General features: G+C 35.2%; 1 protein-coding gene across 1 annotated transcript in view; it reads left to right on the forward strand.

Moving 5' to 3' along the window:
* The window catches only part of PIEZO2 (piezo type mechanosensitive ion channel component 2), a gene marked incomplete at its 5' end in the record, with an annotated part of 234741 nt that overhangs the window by 143921 nt on the left and 73938 nt on the right, over positions 1–16882 (forward strand). Inside the window, 7 exons of the mRNA XM_081322722.1 lie at positions 323–536; positions 8247–8415; positions 9561–9686; positions 10559–10597; positions 12793–12931; positions 13497–13663; positions 16078–16314. Coding sequence (XP_081178848.1) covers positions 323–536; positions 8247–8415; positions 9561–9686; positions 10559–10597; positions 12793–12931; positions 13497–13663; positions 16078–16314 — 1091 coding nt within the window. The remainder of the gene's footprint in view (positions 1–322; positions 537–8246; positions 8416–9560; positions 9687–10558; positions 10598–12792; positions 12932–13496; positions 13664–16077; positions 16315–16882) is intronic.

The raw sequence follows: 16882 nt of genomic DNA on the forward strand, positions 1-16882 counted from the left end.
CCTTTACCTTTACCTTTAGAATATATAAATGTATCACTTTCAGTTACATTTTGCTATATTCTAAAAAAAAAGGACAAGTTTTAATGTGCATTCTAGAATATACTACTTTTTGAAGTACATTTCTCAAAGTATATTTTAATAGTATTTTATGTGCTGAAAATTATATCAAGTCACTCAGGATGGTCTATAAATAAGTTCAACTTTGTGCAATACAGAATATTAAAATGCTATTGTGATTATTTCTGCTACAATACTTTTAAACATCATGCTTAATTCATATATTATGAGTATAGAATATTTACCTTCCATTAATTTTTTATAGGAATGATGTTGCCTTCCCTGACTTCAGCTGTATATTTCTTTTTATTCTTGGGTTTGTGCACTTGGTGGTCCTGTTGTCGAGCATTTGATCCTCTGATCTTCAGCTGCCTTTGTGTGTTAATGGCAATATTCAGTGGAGGCCATTTAATTGCACTTTATCTATATCAATTACAGTTTTTTCAGGAAATCATTCCACCTGGTGACTTTTATGCCAGGTAAGAAGCTTTATCAGCATTTTTTAAATAAATGGGATTATAGCAAAGTAGAACTGCTGGGTATTGGAATAGATGATAAAAGATAAAGATGGAATATATTCAGAGAAATGTAAAATATATGTCATAGTGTAAAATTAATACATTTTAAAGAAATTTTATTAAATTTATATGCCACCTACATCATTACCCATAGTGACTTTGGGCAGCTTACAATGCCATAAAAACATAAATATAAAAACATTGCAATTAACAAGAATTAAGTAAAGGCTAAAAACCAAGATAATTAGATGATGGGGGCATAGGCTTCTATTTTTCACTCAACTAACCACCTCCAGCACAACACATCCCCGTCAGGGCCCTATGCTAAATGGCATAGCCATATTTTAAGGCCCTTCTGGAAGGCCAGAATGATGCAGGCAGATCTCACCTCTGGCAACAAGACATTCCAAAGGGCCACGGCTGAGAAAGCTCTACTAGACGCCCACTGGCTGAAATTCCTTGGCTAATAGGCTCTGCAGGATGCCCCTTCTGCCGGTGGATACATGTTGATTTGGAGAAAAAAAGAGGCATGTTATTTAAAGAGAAAAAGGTTTGAACGGCAAAATCATAGGTGTGGCAGATATTATGTGTATTGGCTCCCGAACTTATGGAACTTCTGTAGGATTGATACGGAACTGATACATTCAGTAGGTAAAAAGATGCAGATTGGAGGAACATCATTTTTTTTAATGGAAATTTTAGGATAAAAAATGTTGTTCACAGAATAAAATAATACAATGAATTTCAAATGTAGAGACAAAGACTATGAAGTTGAAAACATAGATGATTTTTGGAATGCAATATCTCTATCTCCCAGTAAGTCCAGAAAAAAATAACACAAACCCAAAATTAATTACATTTGGATGGATAACGTTTTTGTTTACTTTGTTAAGCATTTTTGCTTCATATTTTTAATACAGGAATCAATCCTGTAAGTGTATTGTTATATAAAGATTTCTTTTAAGAAAAAATTGTGGTTTCTGTTCAGATTGCCTAAACCTTTTCCTATTGGGCTTGGGGAAAAAGAGAGAGCCTTAATATCTGTATTGTTTGTTTGTTTTGGGGGGTGACAAGACAGTAATCTGTTACAGGTTGAGCTTCTAATAGACACAAGCTTTAACTAATTATTGTTATTTTATTCTGCATAACAGTGCTACCTGCCTTGCTGTATGACTTAATATGTGTGAAAATGCAAGCTTTCTTCTGCCATCTACAGGTCAGGTCAGGCCAGGCCAGAGTAGAAAAAAAAGTTAAAGGGGGGCCATTAAAGAAATCCTTAAACAATCATTTATATTTCATTATTTGAAAGTGCAAAAATGTATGCATCAAATTCTCTTTATTGCTAATTTACTACTCTTTCAGATAGTATTTTCAAATCTTCTGACATAGGATGTATTTACTGTATTTTTTAAAATGATTTTTAAAAAAATGATTAGAATCAGTTTATGATTCTAATCACTAAATTTAAAATAGACTAGTAGTTTGGGGCAAAAATAATATTGCTAGACCTCTTGTATCTTGCTCAAGTACACGTAATCCACTGTGTTTTTTATTTGTGTGGATTTTTGTGTGTGTGTGTGTGTGTGTCAGAGAGAGAGAGAGAGAGAGAGAGAGAGGGGGGGGGGGTATAACAATGTTTCAATCCCAAAAGAGAAAATAATCATTATTAGGCACTCATCAGTACCTAGAAATTGTTAAAATTATTGAATTCAATTCTTCTAGCAATATAAAGTTAATTCCCAGCAGATTATTTTTGTCATACACACATATACAAACACATATAACCCTAGAAATGCCCATATAAGCACTGCTTTTTCCTGAGGAATTTTTGGAATGATGTCCTTTTACAATTTAATAACAAAGCAAGAAGGATTTGCTAAGACCATCCATGAGTGAAATGAATAGATTTTATGGTTTGTACATTTCAGTAAAAATGAGATACATATTTGAGATTTACTGCATATTTAGCTACAAGTCTTTAATGGGGAACAGTCCTAGAAAAATCAATTTTCCCTATGCTCTAATGAAGGAGCCCTCTTAAAATGAGGTAGAGGTCCCTAACCCCCGGTCTGTGGACCAGTACCGGGCCACAGCATGCCATCAACCAGTCCGCACAACAAGCAAAGCCACATTCACAAGATGTAGGCTGCACACAAAACCCTGCACCCATTGGTCCACGGAAAAACCTCTCTCTACTGAACCGATCCCTGGTGCCCAAAAGGTTGGGGACCTCTGAGGTAAAGGAACATTCTTCCTTCTGTATATTTTTATGGAAATTTCTTTGGTTGCAAGCCAGTTAGCTATTCTTTTCATTTTATTTCCTGAGGATTTAAAAATACTGTAACAATCAGTGCCTGCCTTATGATCTGCATATAAAGCCAGGTCTTGAAGCTTTCCAGGGATGAAACATAGAAATTGGAAATACAAAAGCTATTTCCTTTTTCTCTGGCCTTTAAAAGGAAACATCTGAAGAATTTTAATTTATGTTAATGGATGGAAAATTGGCAATGTAATTTACAGTCCCTTGAACTGCACTGAACCTGCCACAAGAGAAGGACATGTCTGTGCTTAGTTTCCCTTTCTTCACTAAGTAACAAGATACTCACTTATGTACTCTTATCCAAGAGGCAGGCACCATTATCCCTAAACAGCTGAGGCAAACAGTTAACTGAGAATACAGACATCTTCCTTTCTGTTGGTAGCAGCAGTGCTTTTTTTGTAAAAGAAAAAGGTGCCGGAACTCACAGATGTCATACATCCCGCCTTGCCTACCCTACAAGGTTCCATCCAAAAAAGGTGCCGGAACTCCATTCTGAGTGTTCTATGAGGAAAAAAGCCCTGGGTAGCAGAAACCACCTACCTACAGTATTTATTTTTTCTGTGGCCCTATCTATTAGTTCTGCATTACAAAAATATAAAAAGTAAGGTTAAAATCAGAACTCAGAGCAGTTTGTTTTTATAACCCTACTCTTCTTTAATGCTTATGAAAATAGGTTTGCCTTTTTCTGTGTTTATTCCACTTCTGCTAAGATGGAAAACTAACATCTCATATTGGAATTTCACAGTACATAAGAAGAACTGGGAGGAGGTGCATTTTCAATAGTGGTTTCTCTGTGGGTCAACCCTGTCCTTTAACTCATTGCCTTAATGCTGGATTAATGCTTTACAGGACCTAACTAGAAAATCTTTGGGTGAGGTGATTAACATCTCTGAGTTACAATAGAAGTCTTAAGAAGTAGGTGTTGTTTTATTTTAATTATTTATTTATTTAATTATATTTTTATACCGCCCTTCTCCCGAAGGACTCAGGGTGGTGTACAGGGCAATAAATATAAAAAACAAAATATAAAAGTTAAAATACAATTAAATATAATGCCCAAATTTAAAATTTAAAACAATAATTAAGCACATATTTAAAACCCCAACCCTAACCCATCAGACCAGGTCAGATTGCTCAAATAAATACGTTTTTAGATCGCGCCGGAAGGAGCGAAGGTCGGGGGCCATCCGGAGCTCAACCGGCAAGCGGTTCCACAGGTCTGGCGCGCCCACAGAGAACGCCCTCCCCCTGGGGGCCACCAATCGGCATTCTTTGATCGGAGGCACCCTGAGGAGGCCCTCTCTGTGGGAGCGCACTGGATGGAGGGAAGTTGACGCCGGCCACAGGTGTTGCCATAGGTTATCCGGACCCATGCCATGTAGGGCTTTGTAAGTCATTACCAACACCTTGAATTTCACCCGGAGGGCAACCGGCAGCCAATGCAGCTCACGGAGCAAAGGTGTAACATGGGAGTATCGGGAAACTCCCAGTACAACTCGCGCAGCCGCATTCTGCACCAGTTGAAGCCTCTGAGTGGACTTCAAGGGCAGCCCCATGTAGAGAGCATTACAGTAGTCTAGACGAGAGGTCACGAGCGCATAAGTGACTGTACGCAAGGCATCCCGGTCCAGATAGGGTCGCAACTGGCGCACCAGGTGAACCTGGGCAAAGGCCCCCCTAGTCACAGCTCCAATATGCTCTTCTAAAGAGAGCTGTGAATCTAGAAGGACCCCCAAGTTGCGCGCCCTATCTACGGGGGGTAATAGCTCACCCCCCATGGCCAGAGATGGAATAATCGGAATTTCCCAGGATGCCGGCACGAACAGCCACTCAGTCTTATAACCAATCAACTGCTTTGAATTAGATTTGTGCTTTTAAAAATATTACTCAATATATCCTAAATTACAAATTATTATATAAATTAAAGAAAAAAGAAGAATTGGTAGAGGTGTTCCATTGTATCATGTTTGAGAACAAACTATCATACTTTTCTAATAGATTTTTTTTTTAAAAAAAGTAAAATCCTATATTGCACTATAATATGTGCAGGGTAGCACTCTTTTTCTTCTTCAGAAACAACTTTCAGTAATATTTGAGTCACAACAAAAAAAATTAAAAATAATTTAGTATTGTCTTCTGGGATTTGTTAAATTTCCTATCTGAATTTTAGGTGTTTCTTGGTATTCTCCCATTGAAGAACTAATGAGATCTGTCATCCATCAGAGTCAGTAGATACTGCCACCCTGGTATGCTTTCTACAGCTTGCTATGAGTTAATGACACTAATTAACTTATCACATACAGTCAACTTAATATATGCAATGTATAAAATCTGAGTCAACATATATTCTTAAAACAAAGGACAAATTTCATTAAATCGAGATATAACTTTCTGGGAAGTGGTGGGAGATTTCAATTAATAGGCCAAAGTGTTGGCAGAAATAGCAACGGAGTGCAGAAAATTAGAGGCATTGGCATTGCCAAAAATTATTAAATAAATAATAGAAAAGTTTTGATGTGGTCAATAATAGTAGCCAAAACTCGCTAGGAAAAATGTGTATAAGAATTTAGAAATATTGCCCCAAGATGCTATAGTATAGTAGTAACAGTAATAATCCAACCTTAGTACGTATGGATTGTATATTTATTGCAGGTATATTATTCGCCCAGTTTATACTTTGGGAAGTAAATATATGTAAGTATAGTTTACTTGGTATATAGAAAATTCAGTTATTAATTATTACATGTGTGAACTCCAGCTTTTATGGACAGAAGAGATGATAGAATTTGATCATAGTGTAACATTATTACACATTGTTGACAATTTGATATGTATACTTTAAATTTATCTTGCATATTTATATACATCCAGATAAATCTATGAAAGGTATGTCTTATTTGAGAATAAATACATAGGAGTATCTGCAGCAGGATTACCTATATGTGAATTTTCATCCATAGAATCTAAATATAAACATTTACATGAATTCAAAAACTCCTTAAAATCAAATTTATAATGTGTACAAAATGAAGAATTTCTGGGTAGAAGCAGCAACCAGATATACAGATATTTCTTTCAAACAAGGGAGGAAAAATGTTAGGAAGTTAAGTGCATCAAGGAAAAGTGTAGGTAATAAATCCTTGTTTGTGTGTGTGATGGGTTTTTTTTTGGTAATCAATTATTCTGCTTAGTGAAACAAGAATAAAAGTTGTTTTCCTGTTTTTGGAAAGCAGCAATATTTCTCCCTTGACGTCATCATGAACCTTAATGTTGCATCAGTATCATGCATTTTTATTAAGGTCACAGGTTGCAAATGTGTCAGGAAAAGCAGATCAAAGTGCATATACGTAGAGATATGCTTATATTAATTTACTAAGCTTTTGCTGGGAAAATACATTTACAGAGGAACGCTGTTACAGCCATCTGCTACATTTACTTTTACAGTACATTGTGTAACGTTATTTTAAAAAGTCATAACATTCTTTTGGCATCCATAGAACATTAATGTTCTTTTCTAAATTGCCCATTTTAATGAAATATACTTCATCAAAATTGTCATTAGAAAATTTAAATTCATACTTCCTTTTCTCTGTTTATAGACATTAATTAATTTAAAAAATTTATACATTTCGTTCAAAGGATATTATTTTTACAGTACAATATATAAAGCAATTTTTTCAAAGACATAATAAAAAATTAATCAGTTTAAAAGTCAGTATAAATCAGTGAAAAAGAACTGTAAAAGCAGGAAGTTTTATGAATGTAGATTCAAATAAAACTCCTTTTCTCATGAAAACAAGGAAGGAAAGGCCTGTATATAATTCCTAGAAACAGAGAGCATAAATTACATGACCTTAGAAGTCATCCAATTCAACCCTATCTTGGTGAAAATTATCCCCAACAGGTGGCCATTCAGCTTTTATGTGAAAACCTCCAGACTTTTATTGGTAGATTCTGCCCTTGTTAAACAATTCTTACTATCAGGAAATTCCTTCCAATATTTCATTCCTTCTTCTTTTTAATGTCAATCTGTTTGTCATGCTCTCAGTTTTAACCGAGAACAGATCTTCCTTTTCCATGTTAACCTTTCAGATGTTTGTAAATTGCTGTCTTATTTCCCCTGTCTTCTTTTTTGCAAAAAAAACAAACACCAAACATGCCAGGCTTCTTTTACCATTCTCATGAGGCTTGATTTCCAGTGCTTTATAATCCTGGTAATTCTCTTTTGAATCTGTTCCAGAACTGGTCACAATACATGAAACGTGGTCCAACCACCATACAGTACAGGAGGAACTGTTATCATATATATCTGTATGTTAATACAGATCAAAACTGCATTGGACTTGTATATTGTCATCTTGGTATTTTATGTATGTTGATAGGAATAATCAAATGTATAAGTGTGTATTTGGAAACTTACAGTAGCTTGTTTGTAGTTAGTGTGAGAAAAATCTTGAAGTTCTAGAGGATCACCTCTGCTCACGTATGAGCAAGCAATGGGAGGCAGCAATTAAAATACCAAGAAAGTATGCATCCAGTCAGTATACAGTGTTTGCTTAGACACGTATTCTAATCAGATTCTGCAAATCCCCATTTTCTACAAATAACTTTTCCTCATCGGTGTATGATAGCCCCTCACTTGCCCCTTATTTCTTATAAAATGCGTTTTGCTAGATTAAAGTGTTTAATGTTTTAATGTTTCTATCTCTGTTTTTATGATGACGTAAGCTGCTCACAGTCACTTGAGGGTGAGATTGGTGGACATAAATTTAATAAATGAACAAATAATAAGGTGTTTTTGACTGCCATTATCCTATACTTCAGAAGCATGGAATAACTCTGAAGTTATCTGAAAATCCGCTGCTTCCTGTATACATTTCTTCCTGTAGTTACAAATTTGCTTTGGAAACTCTCAATGTATTCCAGCATCAAGGGGAATGGGGAGGTAGGGCAGGTCCTTGATTAAAGCAATTAGGACAGAGTATCTTGGTGTTAAATTGGTTTGTTCTTTCTTCAGTATTTACCAAGTTATTAAAACATTTTTCTTCTGCTTGGCTTTCAAGCACAGGAAAATATCACTGCTTAATTCTGCTGTTAATTTTATGAAGATTTTGAAAACAGAATAAGTTATCTGTGGTATAACTTTTATTAATCTGAATATTGAGAATAAAACACTCTGAAACAATTCATGAATTTTTCAGCAACTTTCAGTTCTCTATGTTGAAAACAGTGAATACAGTTTATTAAGATAGTTGGGAATTAGGGAAGTTGAAGTCCTTATTGAACGCAAAAGATTGTGGAAGGATGGCTTAGATAAAATGTTGTGTTTATATAATGCCCTATTTTTACAGGTTGTTTGGTATCACTCCAGTTATTCAGACCAACTGCTCAAGCACCTGGAAACTCATAACCAACCAAAATTTGAATTGGTACCACCATACCAACCCTATCTTGCTGCTACTCTTGTATTATACCCTAGCAACTCTGATTCGACTTTGGTTAAATGAACCTATTGTACAGGTGAAACAATTATCTTTATTATTTTTTTTAAAAAAGTCTTTATAGCAAAAGCCTACAAATCTGTTCAAATTGCTTCTGGCCTTTGTGCGTAAAAAGGCATTACCTTTGCATTATAAATTAATCTCCTTCCCTCCTCCAAAATATTATTAATATCTAACATTTGTCTGTGATATGCCATAACAGTTTTTTTATTTTTCTAATGTTACCTATCTCAAAAAAATCAAGAAACTGTAGTGCCAGGATTGAACAATTACAATCTGACAGAACTTCAAGAACCACAAAATGGAGCTACCTGAGGCTCTTTTTGTCCCTCCTTGACATAAAGTGACTAACTTAAAGCTCTGTAGTATTTAGAAACATGTTTTATAATTGTTTTCTGTCACATAAATGGTTTTCATTGACTGAAATTCATGAAAATAATTTAGAAATTTCATAAAAAATAAATTTTTAAAATATTACATTTTTAATTGTAATCCATAATTACAATATTTTATTGCAAGTATAATGGCTAGCATAAATTTCTTTCCAAATATTTTGGAGGAGATGAATAAATAATCACAGTAAATTTTCAAGCTGGGATGATGCTTCTATCTATGGTTAAATGCACAAATACTGTATATAGTTCTACATAAAATAATTATATATATTTGTATGAACTTATATATATTATATACAATCTAATGTTCGTATATCCTGAGGGAAAAAACAGCATCTTGTTTTATTTGACACAGCTTGTGATAGCATGAAAGCTGACATGGTAGAAAATGTTTAGGAGAAATGCCACTTATTTTATTATGACTGTATTTCCAACTGCTTAAGATAATATACAACTAGGCAGAAAGATCTATAAAATATGGATCCTGTTTGGCAATATGTAGTTACTGTTGCCCACTGATGTTTGTCTATTATTTAAACTTGTTCACGGAGAAGATACTGCACCTGATCCAGTAAATTCTTAATTTGGGAGGATTAGAGTGAAAAGCAATTCGAACTGCATATAAATTACATTTATTCTAGATTTATTGCCTAGATTTTTTAGATAATGGTCAATGAATTTTTATTTCAAAAGTCAATATTTTAGGTTAACTTTTATTCTCAAAATCATTCCAGAGTTAATCTTTTTTTCTTTTTTCTTTGTCATTTAGCAGATGCCTGATGATGACAAATCAGATATAAATAAGGAAGAAATGGAATGCACTCCAATTCAAATAACTGCAGACAGAAGACGCAGCTTGTGGTATACCAGTCACTACACAACTGATGAGAGAAAAGTAAAGTCTAAAGGAATCAGTTCATCTAATTTGTATTCCTTAGATTGTTTAGCACAGGCATGTCAAACTGCCGGCCCACGGGCTGGATGCATCATACTGAAACCACGCCCACCTGGCAATGGGGAAAAAGTCACGATACATCGCACAAAGTCACATGACTTCGCAAGTTTGTCATGCCTAGTTTAGCAAGAACTGAGTGTACAGGTTCACTTCTCAGCTGGAGTCATTAGCTAATTTGAGATTATCAGCAGTAACTTTAACCATGCATTTGTCCATCATTGAGCAGTTACAGGTAGCCCTTGGCTTACAACTGTTTAACAATGGTTCAAAGTTACAACAGCGTGAGACAAAATTATTTATGACCTATCCTCAATGTTCCCGCAATCACATGGTTGCAATTTGAATGCTTGGCAACCAGCTCATATTTACAATGATTGGGGATTTTGCAGCTACATGATTGCAATTTACAACCTTTCCAGGCAGTTTCTGACAAAGAAACCCAATTGTGGAATCCAGTTAACAACCATGTAATTTGCTTAATGAACAGGGTGATTCACTTAATGATTCCAGTAAAAATGGCCTTAAAAGCGAGTCTGATGATGTGGTTATTCACTTAAAGACAGCATTGCTTAGCAATCAAAATTCTGGTCCCAATTGTCATAAACCAAGACTTACCTGTATGTTGCTGTTGTACACTTTTCAGAATAAAATTACACTCCATCATATATAGTTCAATATAGATTTTCAGATGACTACTAAGCATGCAATCATTCTAAAGCTAAGATCTATCATTCTTAAGATTTATTGTTATTATTACTATTGCATCCTATCACCTTTTGAACTAACAAGTTATTCTTGCTTTGCTTTTGCAGCTTTTGTCAATGACTCAGGATGAACACAAGCCATCTGATGTTAGTACATGGTTTCAAAATTGCAGACAATTTGCACAATAAATTTGTTGCTGTTTGTGACAGTTTTTTTATGTAGGGATTCAAGGACTGGGTTGAGTAGAAGTTGATCCAAATTAACTACAGTATGTTCAATCAGTTTAGATGTCTGGCTTCCTGCTGTTGTCTCCTGCATCTAGGATTCCTTTCTGACCATGCAACCAAGCCAAATGGTCACAGCTTTAGTGCCTCCTTTTGTTAGCAGTTTCTGCCTGGCCAGGGCTAACCAAATTACATCTGTCTAACCGTCAGTCTCCTTGCTTTTCAGTAACATTTCCAATATCAAAGAATATATATATGTAGTCCTGAATTAGTGACTGCCTCACTTAGTGACTATTCACAGTTATGATGATGATGAAAAAGTAACTCTATGACCAATCTCACATTTACAACTTTTGCAAGAGCGTAAGGCAGGGGTCCCCAACCCCCGGGCCACAGCCCACTACTGGATCTTCAGAACTAAGCCATGGAAATGGCAGGCAAGCATGCATCCCCACTTGTGCGAGCAGCGGGCAAGCAGAGGCAATGGCACTCTATTTGTGTGAGTGGTAGGTGTCCATGCCTGCTCCTTGCACAAATAAAGTTGTGCGCGTGCACTCACCCACCACTCATGTGGAACCATCCCCTCTCCCCCCCTCCCCCTGGCTTGTCCACAAAGCCAGAAAGGTTGGGAAACTCTGCTGTAAAGCAAAGGAAAACTGAAATAAGACTATAAGCACAGTTGCAGTTTCACTTAGTAACTACTTCATTTGACAACCAAGTTGCCAGTCCCAAGTGTGGTCACTAAACAAGGACTGCCTGTATATTTTCTGCATAGGCCACATAGACTTGTCACTTGTGTCTAAGCATGCACAGTGAATGGACATGGCTGGAAGGATCTGCTGTTCTCTGAGTATTGAAATGGAGATCTATAACAAAGATCACACTCAAGATAATTTGTAGTTCAGGGTTGAGATGAGGGGTCCTTGGTTCTCTTTGAGCTTGGTTGTTTTCTTGCAGACATTTCTTTGGGTGTTTACTGTTAGCTTGTTTGGCAGTTCCTTGATTGGGGTATTGTTTACTTGAGCAACAATCAAGAAATAAATAATGTCCCAATCAAGGAACTGCCAAACAAGCTAACAGTAAACAGCCCAATTAAGGAACTATCAAGACTACTCCCACCAATACTGACAGGCCAAGTCACTAGAATATTACCTGAGAGCAAACCTACTCCCTATTAGCACTGATGATGTTACCTAGTTTGGTTAATGAAATGTCTGCATGAAAACAACCAAGCTCAGAGAGCACCTAGGACCCTTCAGATCATGGCCATTTAGAGTGTTTCCTAAGAACATGTATTTCCTAATGTATTAAAGCATAGTTCTGATATAAAAATAGTTCTACATAGCCCACATTTTATTATTTTTTATTTTATTTAATATTTCCTTATTTATTAAGATAATGTAATAATTGCAGTCTTATGAAAATACAAATGCAGTCATTTTGGAATAGATAAAAAAATATTCCAGCATCCTGTTTCCTTAATGTAGTCAAATACAGGCAGGATATTATGGTAATAATGACCTGTATTTGGAACTATTGTGATTCTGGAAATGATGTAGAAGGCCTAAAAAATGATCAGATAAGTGTATCTTATGTCCATTCCAAGAAACTAACTTGAGAAAATGCTTCAGATTGATCCTTCCCTAATTCACACAATGTAAAGCTGTTCTAATAAAAATAACTTTGGACCTGTATGACATTGGTTTCTTAGTCTGGTCTAGTCTCTCAAGCTGATAGGTATACTATAGCTATTATTATATACCATATAAGAAACAGAAATATATTTTACTGCTGTATACCAAACTACTATTGACATTTTGGACAGTTCATGAGCAAAGTTATTTGAAAATAGAGTTCATCAAATTAAGTTGAGTATACCTCTGTATAAGTGTTCTTTAAGAAGCAATTGATTTGGGTATTAGATGTTTGTATGTGTACTATATGCAAGCATTATTTAATCTTCTGAATGTCTGAGTGTATCCTGTTTTGTATTTAATCCATATGGTTTTTTTAAAAAAATCAAAGCAGCATTGAATTTATATCAAGAAAACTAATACAAGTAATTGCTTTAACATGTTGCCTGTTTTCAAACGATTCCTCTGATTCTCATTCAACAGGTTCTGCTTGTGACACTGAATGGTACACCTGTTGATTACCAAAGCATACACCCTTTGCGCCCTATAGAAAATGGACCTGCCAAGACAGATATGTACTCAAGACCACAATATAAGTGGGATCCTTCGGCTAATGATCTAGGTAGTCATCAAAATGTGAGAAAAAATGTTTGTATGGTTTAATTGTTTAGATGTATATTTATCTACATTTTTTTTCATTTTACCAAGGGAGGACAGTGTGCCATCCTATAAATCACCTGGATCATCCATTTTGGCATCCCAATACATATCTCCCTATGGTGTCTGCAATTAAATTGGGGTCTGTTGGATACGTATCTTGCTGGAGACATTACTATGTTATAATGATAATGTGTACTTTCCATGGGCTGTCTTTAAATGGATTGGCAGAATACTGCTAGCACAGCAAAAAAAGTAGCGGACCTTTGTTTAATAACAGTGGAAACCCAGTGATTTAAATTTCTTAGTAAATTAGGTCATGTGGCTTTCCTGGTGTCTTAACAACCTTGGTTATGCTACACAGGTCTGATTATATATCCACAACATCAGTGTGCAAGAAATGATTGCACATTCCTTCCATAGTCTGTCATTTTGTTTATAACTTTCAATTATCAGATTACCTAAATTGGTTTCTGAATCTATATCACATAAACATTATTTGCAATTCATACAGTTTTTTTATTTCTCAGAAAAGAAAGAAGAGGAGGAGGAAGGGGAGGAGGAAGGGGAGGAGGATGAAGAGGAGGATGAAGAAGAAAATTCAGAGGAAGACAAAAACTCCAAAGTTCATGCAATGGTCACAGTTTTCCATTTTATCATGAAACAGAGTTATGTCTGTGCTTTGATCGCCATGATGGTAAGTTATGTTGTCTTTTGGCTCCTGGTCCACCTTGAAATTGAGATGATGTTGTGATCCAGGATACATTTTATGATTAGTGATGTTTAAACTTGTTATTTCTGATCTTTTATCACTGCAAGTCTGCTTGAATTAATGAAAGAGCGTCTTCACCTTACATTCTGATCTTGAAGCTTGAAAACTTTATAGCACAGGATTGTGGACTTGAGCCTGGGACAATATATTTTATGTGGTTTATAACTTATTATACTCAATTCTGCTTAGTGCTCAGGTAGTAAAGAATGCATTAAAATGCATTAGAAAAAACACACATATGTTTATGCTATTATTTGTTTATTTTAGCAATGGCTTTAGACTCCAAGGACTCCACATGTTGGGTATTATTCTTCTCTCCTACATGTACTGTATTGTTTGTTTGGGTGACTTGTAACATAGAATTTTGTATAAATCTCATATATTGATGAAGCAAGCATGCCTATGTAATGTTTGGCTTCTACTGCTAAGCTTTGCATTTTCCTTTAATTTGATTTCTACTGCAAGTGAAAGGCTACATTTAGTTCATTTAATGTTAAATTATCATCAGGTTAGTTTTGCCTGAACTGGGTAGCTAACTGTCTTAAGACCTGTAGTTTAAAAGTGCAAGTTGATAAATTCCTATGAAATTGAAGGAAAATAGCAGCAGGAGCCAAAATATTCAGTCTGGATGTTTATTTTTTTAAAAAAAATCAATGATTTAGTTCAATGACCAGATGAAGAGATGGAGAGAATGCTTATATCAAATTTGCATCTTGTAATACCCCCCTAGAAGATAGACATAAATTTTAAAATGGGCTGAAAATAATCAAATGAAATTGAACAGAGAAAAGTGCAGGATTCTTCATTTACAAAAGAAACATCAAACGCATAAGAAATACATAATGGATATTTAGGTTAAAAAATACTTGTGAAAAAGAATTTGAAGTGGTAGTTGATTCAAATGGCACATCAGTCAACACTGTGATATGATTACAAATAATTTAGGGAAATCAGGCAGTTAGAGAAATCATACAGGGATCTGTTTTTTCTTATGAGTAGAAAAGTAATATGTTTTATCTATATGCATATTCTACAGACACATGTTTTCTCCTTGCATAGGACTTAAATATTTCTTTTGCTTTCACCTTTGTTCAGAAGAGAACAGAATAACAGTGTTGGAAAAGATCTGATTTCCCTAAATTGTTTGTAATCATATCATTGGGTTGGCTGCTTTCTTCTAGTCCAACCCCCTGCTCAAGCAGGAGACCCTATATCCAAATAAATGGTTGCCCAATCTCTTCTTAAAAACCTACAGTGTTGGAGCATCCACAACTTCTGGAGGCAAGCCGTTCCACTGGTTTATTGTTTTCATTGTCAGGAAAAATGTCCTTAGTTCTAGGTTGGTTCTCTCCTTGATTAGTTTTCATCCATTGCTTCTTGTTCTGCCTTTAGGTGCTTTGGAGAATAGGTTGACCCCCTCTTCTTTGTGGCAGCCTCTTAGATATTGGAACATTGCTATCATATCACCCCTAAGATCCGTATATGTTTATGTGTATGTATATTGAGAAGCACAGAGTGAAGGGTATATACTGCATTGTGAGTCCATGAACAGGACAGAGAAGGGAGAGAAGATGAAAGCAGAAAAGTCTGCAGCATTTGTATTGGGGATTTTTTCCCCCTGAAATACTTTTGTTTGTAGCCTTTAGCCATATCCAGCTGACTTTTAACTTGATGCATGAACCAAATTTGATCCTGTTCTGTTCAGTTTTTGGAGCATTATCTTGCTGATACAGGGGAGAGACAGACACACAGTGTCTTGATCTTATTTATATAGTTTCTTTCCAAAAAGTAAGGCAATACAACAAGATCATCATTTCCAAATCATCCACTATATTTTTCTTTGGTCAGAATAAAGATGTAGAGTTGAAATAGGATTTAGATCAAATTGGCAATTTAGAACAATCAACTAAATTAATGAATCAGTAAGCTAAGTCCAATCCTGACAGACTGAAAGAGTTGAATTTGGGTAGCCGTCACTGGGAATTCCACTGTACTGCTGCAATACCCGAAATGATGTCACCTAGTAAAGGTCAAAAACTGTTCTTTCCAGTTTCAGATTGCAGGATGAGTTTCAGGAAGGGAGTTTCCTGAAACATGCTGAATGTAGACCATTCTTAGCAGTCAGAATGGTGGAATCAGTGGCCTACAAAAGTGGTTGGCTTCCATTCATTGGAATGGAGAGTAGGAGTCCATCTGTTTTGAAATCTTTATTTTACACTCCTACTCTGAGCAAAGTTCTGAACTTATGGCCTGAAGTGCCCCTTCCAATTCTATGATTCTAAAGTTCAAATACATTGAGTGTTGAACTGATGAGAATATATTTATTTCTTTTCTTCAAGGCCTGGAGTATTACTTACCACAGTTGGTTAACATTTATATTATTGATATGGTCTTGTATACTTTGGATGCTTCGTGACCGGAGGAAATATGCAATGATAAGTTCACCTTTTATGGTGGTTTATGGAAACTTATTATTAACATTTCAATATATATGGAGTTTTGAGCTGAATGATAATGAACTTCCTCAAGTTTCTGGATTTCTAGAAAGGAAAGCACCTCCTGAATTAGGATCAAAGGTAATAATTGCACACAAGCCTATATGGTGGGCACATATACTTATTTTATAAGGTTCATGCATTTATATCAGTAATGAATAACTTCTAAGAAAAGATTTTTCAAAAGTACAACATGATAACTGTGATTGGTATCTGAAAATATATATCTAAAATACTTTTTATATTTTATTTTGACTGTAGCAAATGTCTGTCCATATTTAAGGAACAGCTTTAGGAACACAAGTTATTTGGGTCCATTAATTATTTTTTCCTGAATGAAAAATACTTTCTTCATAGATTCCTAAAATAACTTATAGTTACTATTTCCCCTGCCTTGCGCTCGGTAATTCTAGTCCTTTTATTCTCTGCTGGATACTTTCTAATTAATGATTCAAGTTAAAATGAATAAAAAACATATTATCAACTCCTAAAGATAGTATTGTTTTTAGATGATCCAGATATTCTATTGGATATGCCTGAAATGAATTTCTCTCAAAGGATTTACATATTTTAGAATCTAACTATCAATTTTGTCATTAATTAGGTACTTTATAAAATGTCCTACTAAACCTTTTGGCTATTATAAAAG

This window comes from Vipera berus (genome assembly GCF_964194415.1).
Source record: "Vipera berus genome assembly, chromosome: 3".
Taxonomy (NCBI): Eukaryota; Metazoa; Chordata; class Lepidosauria; order Squamata; family Viperidae; genus Vipera; species Vipera berus.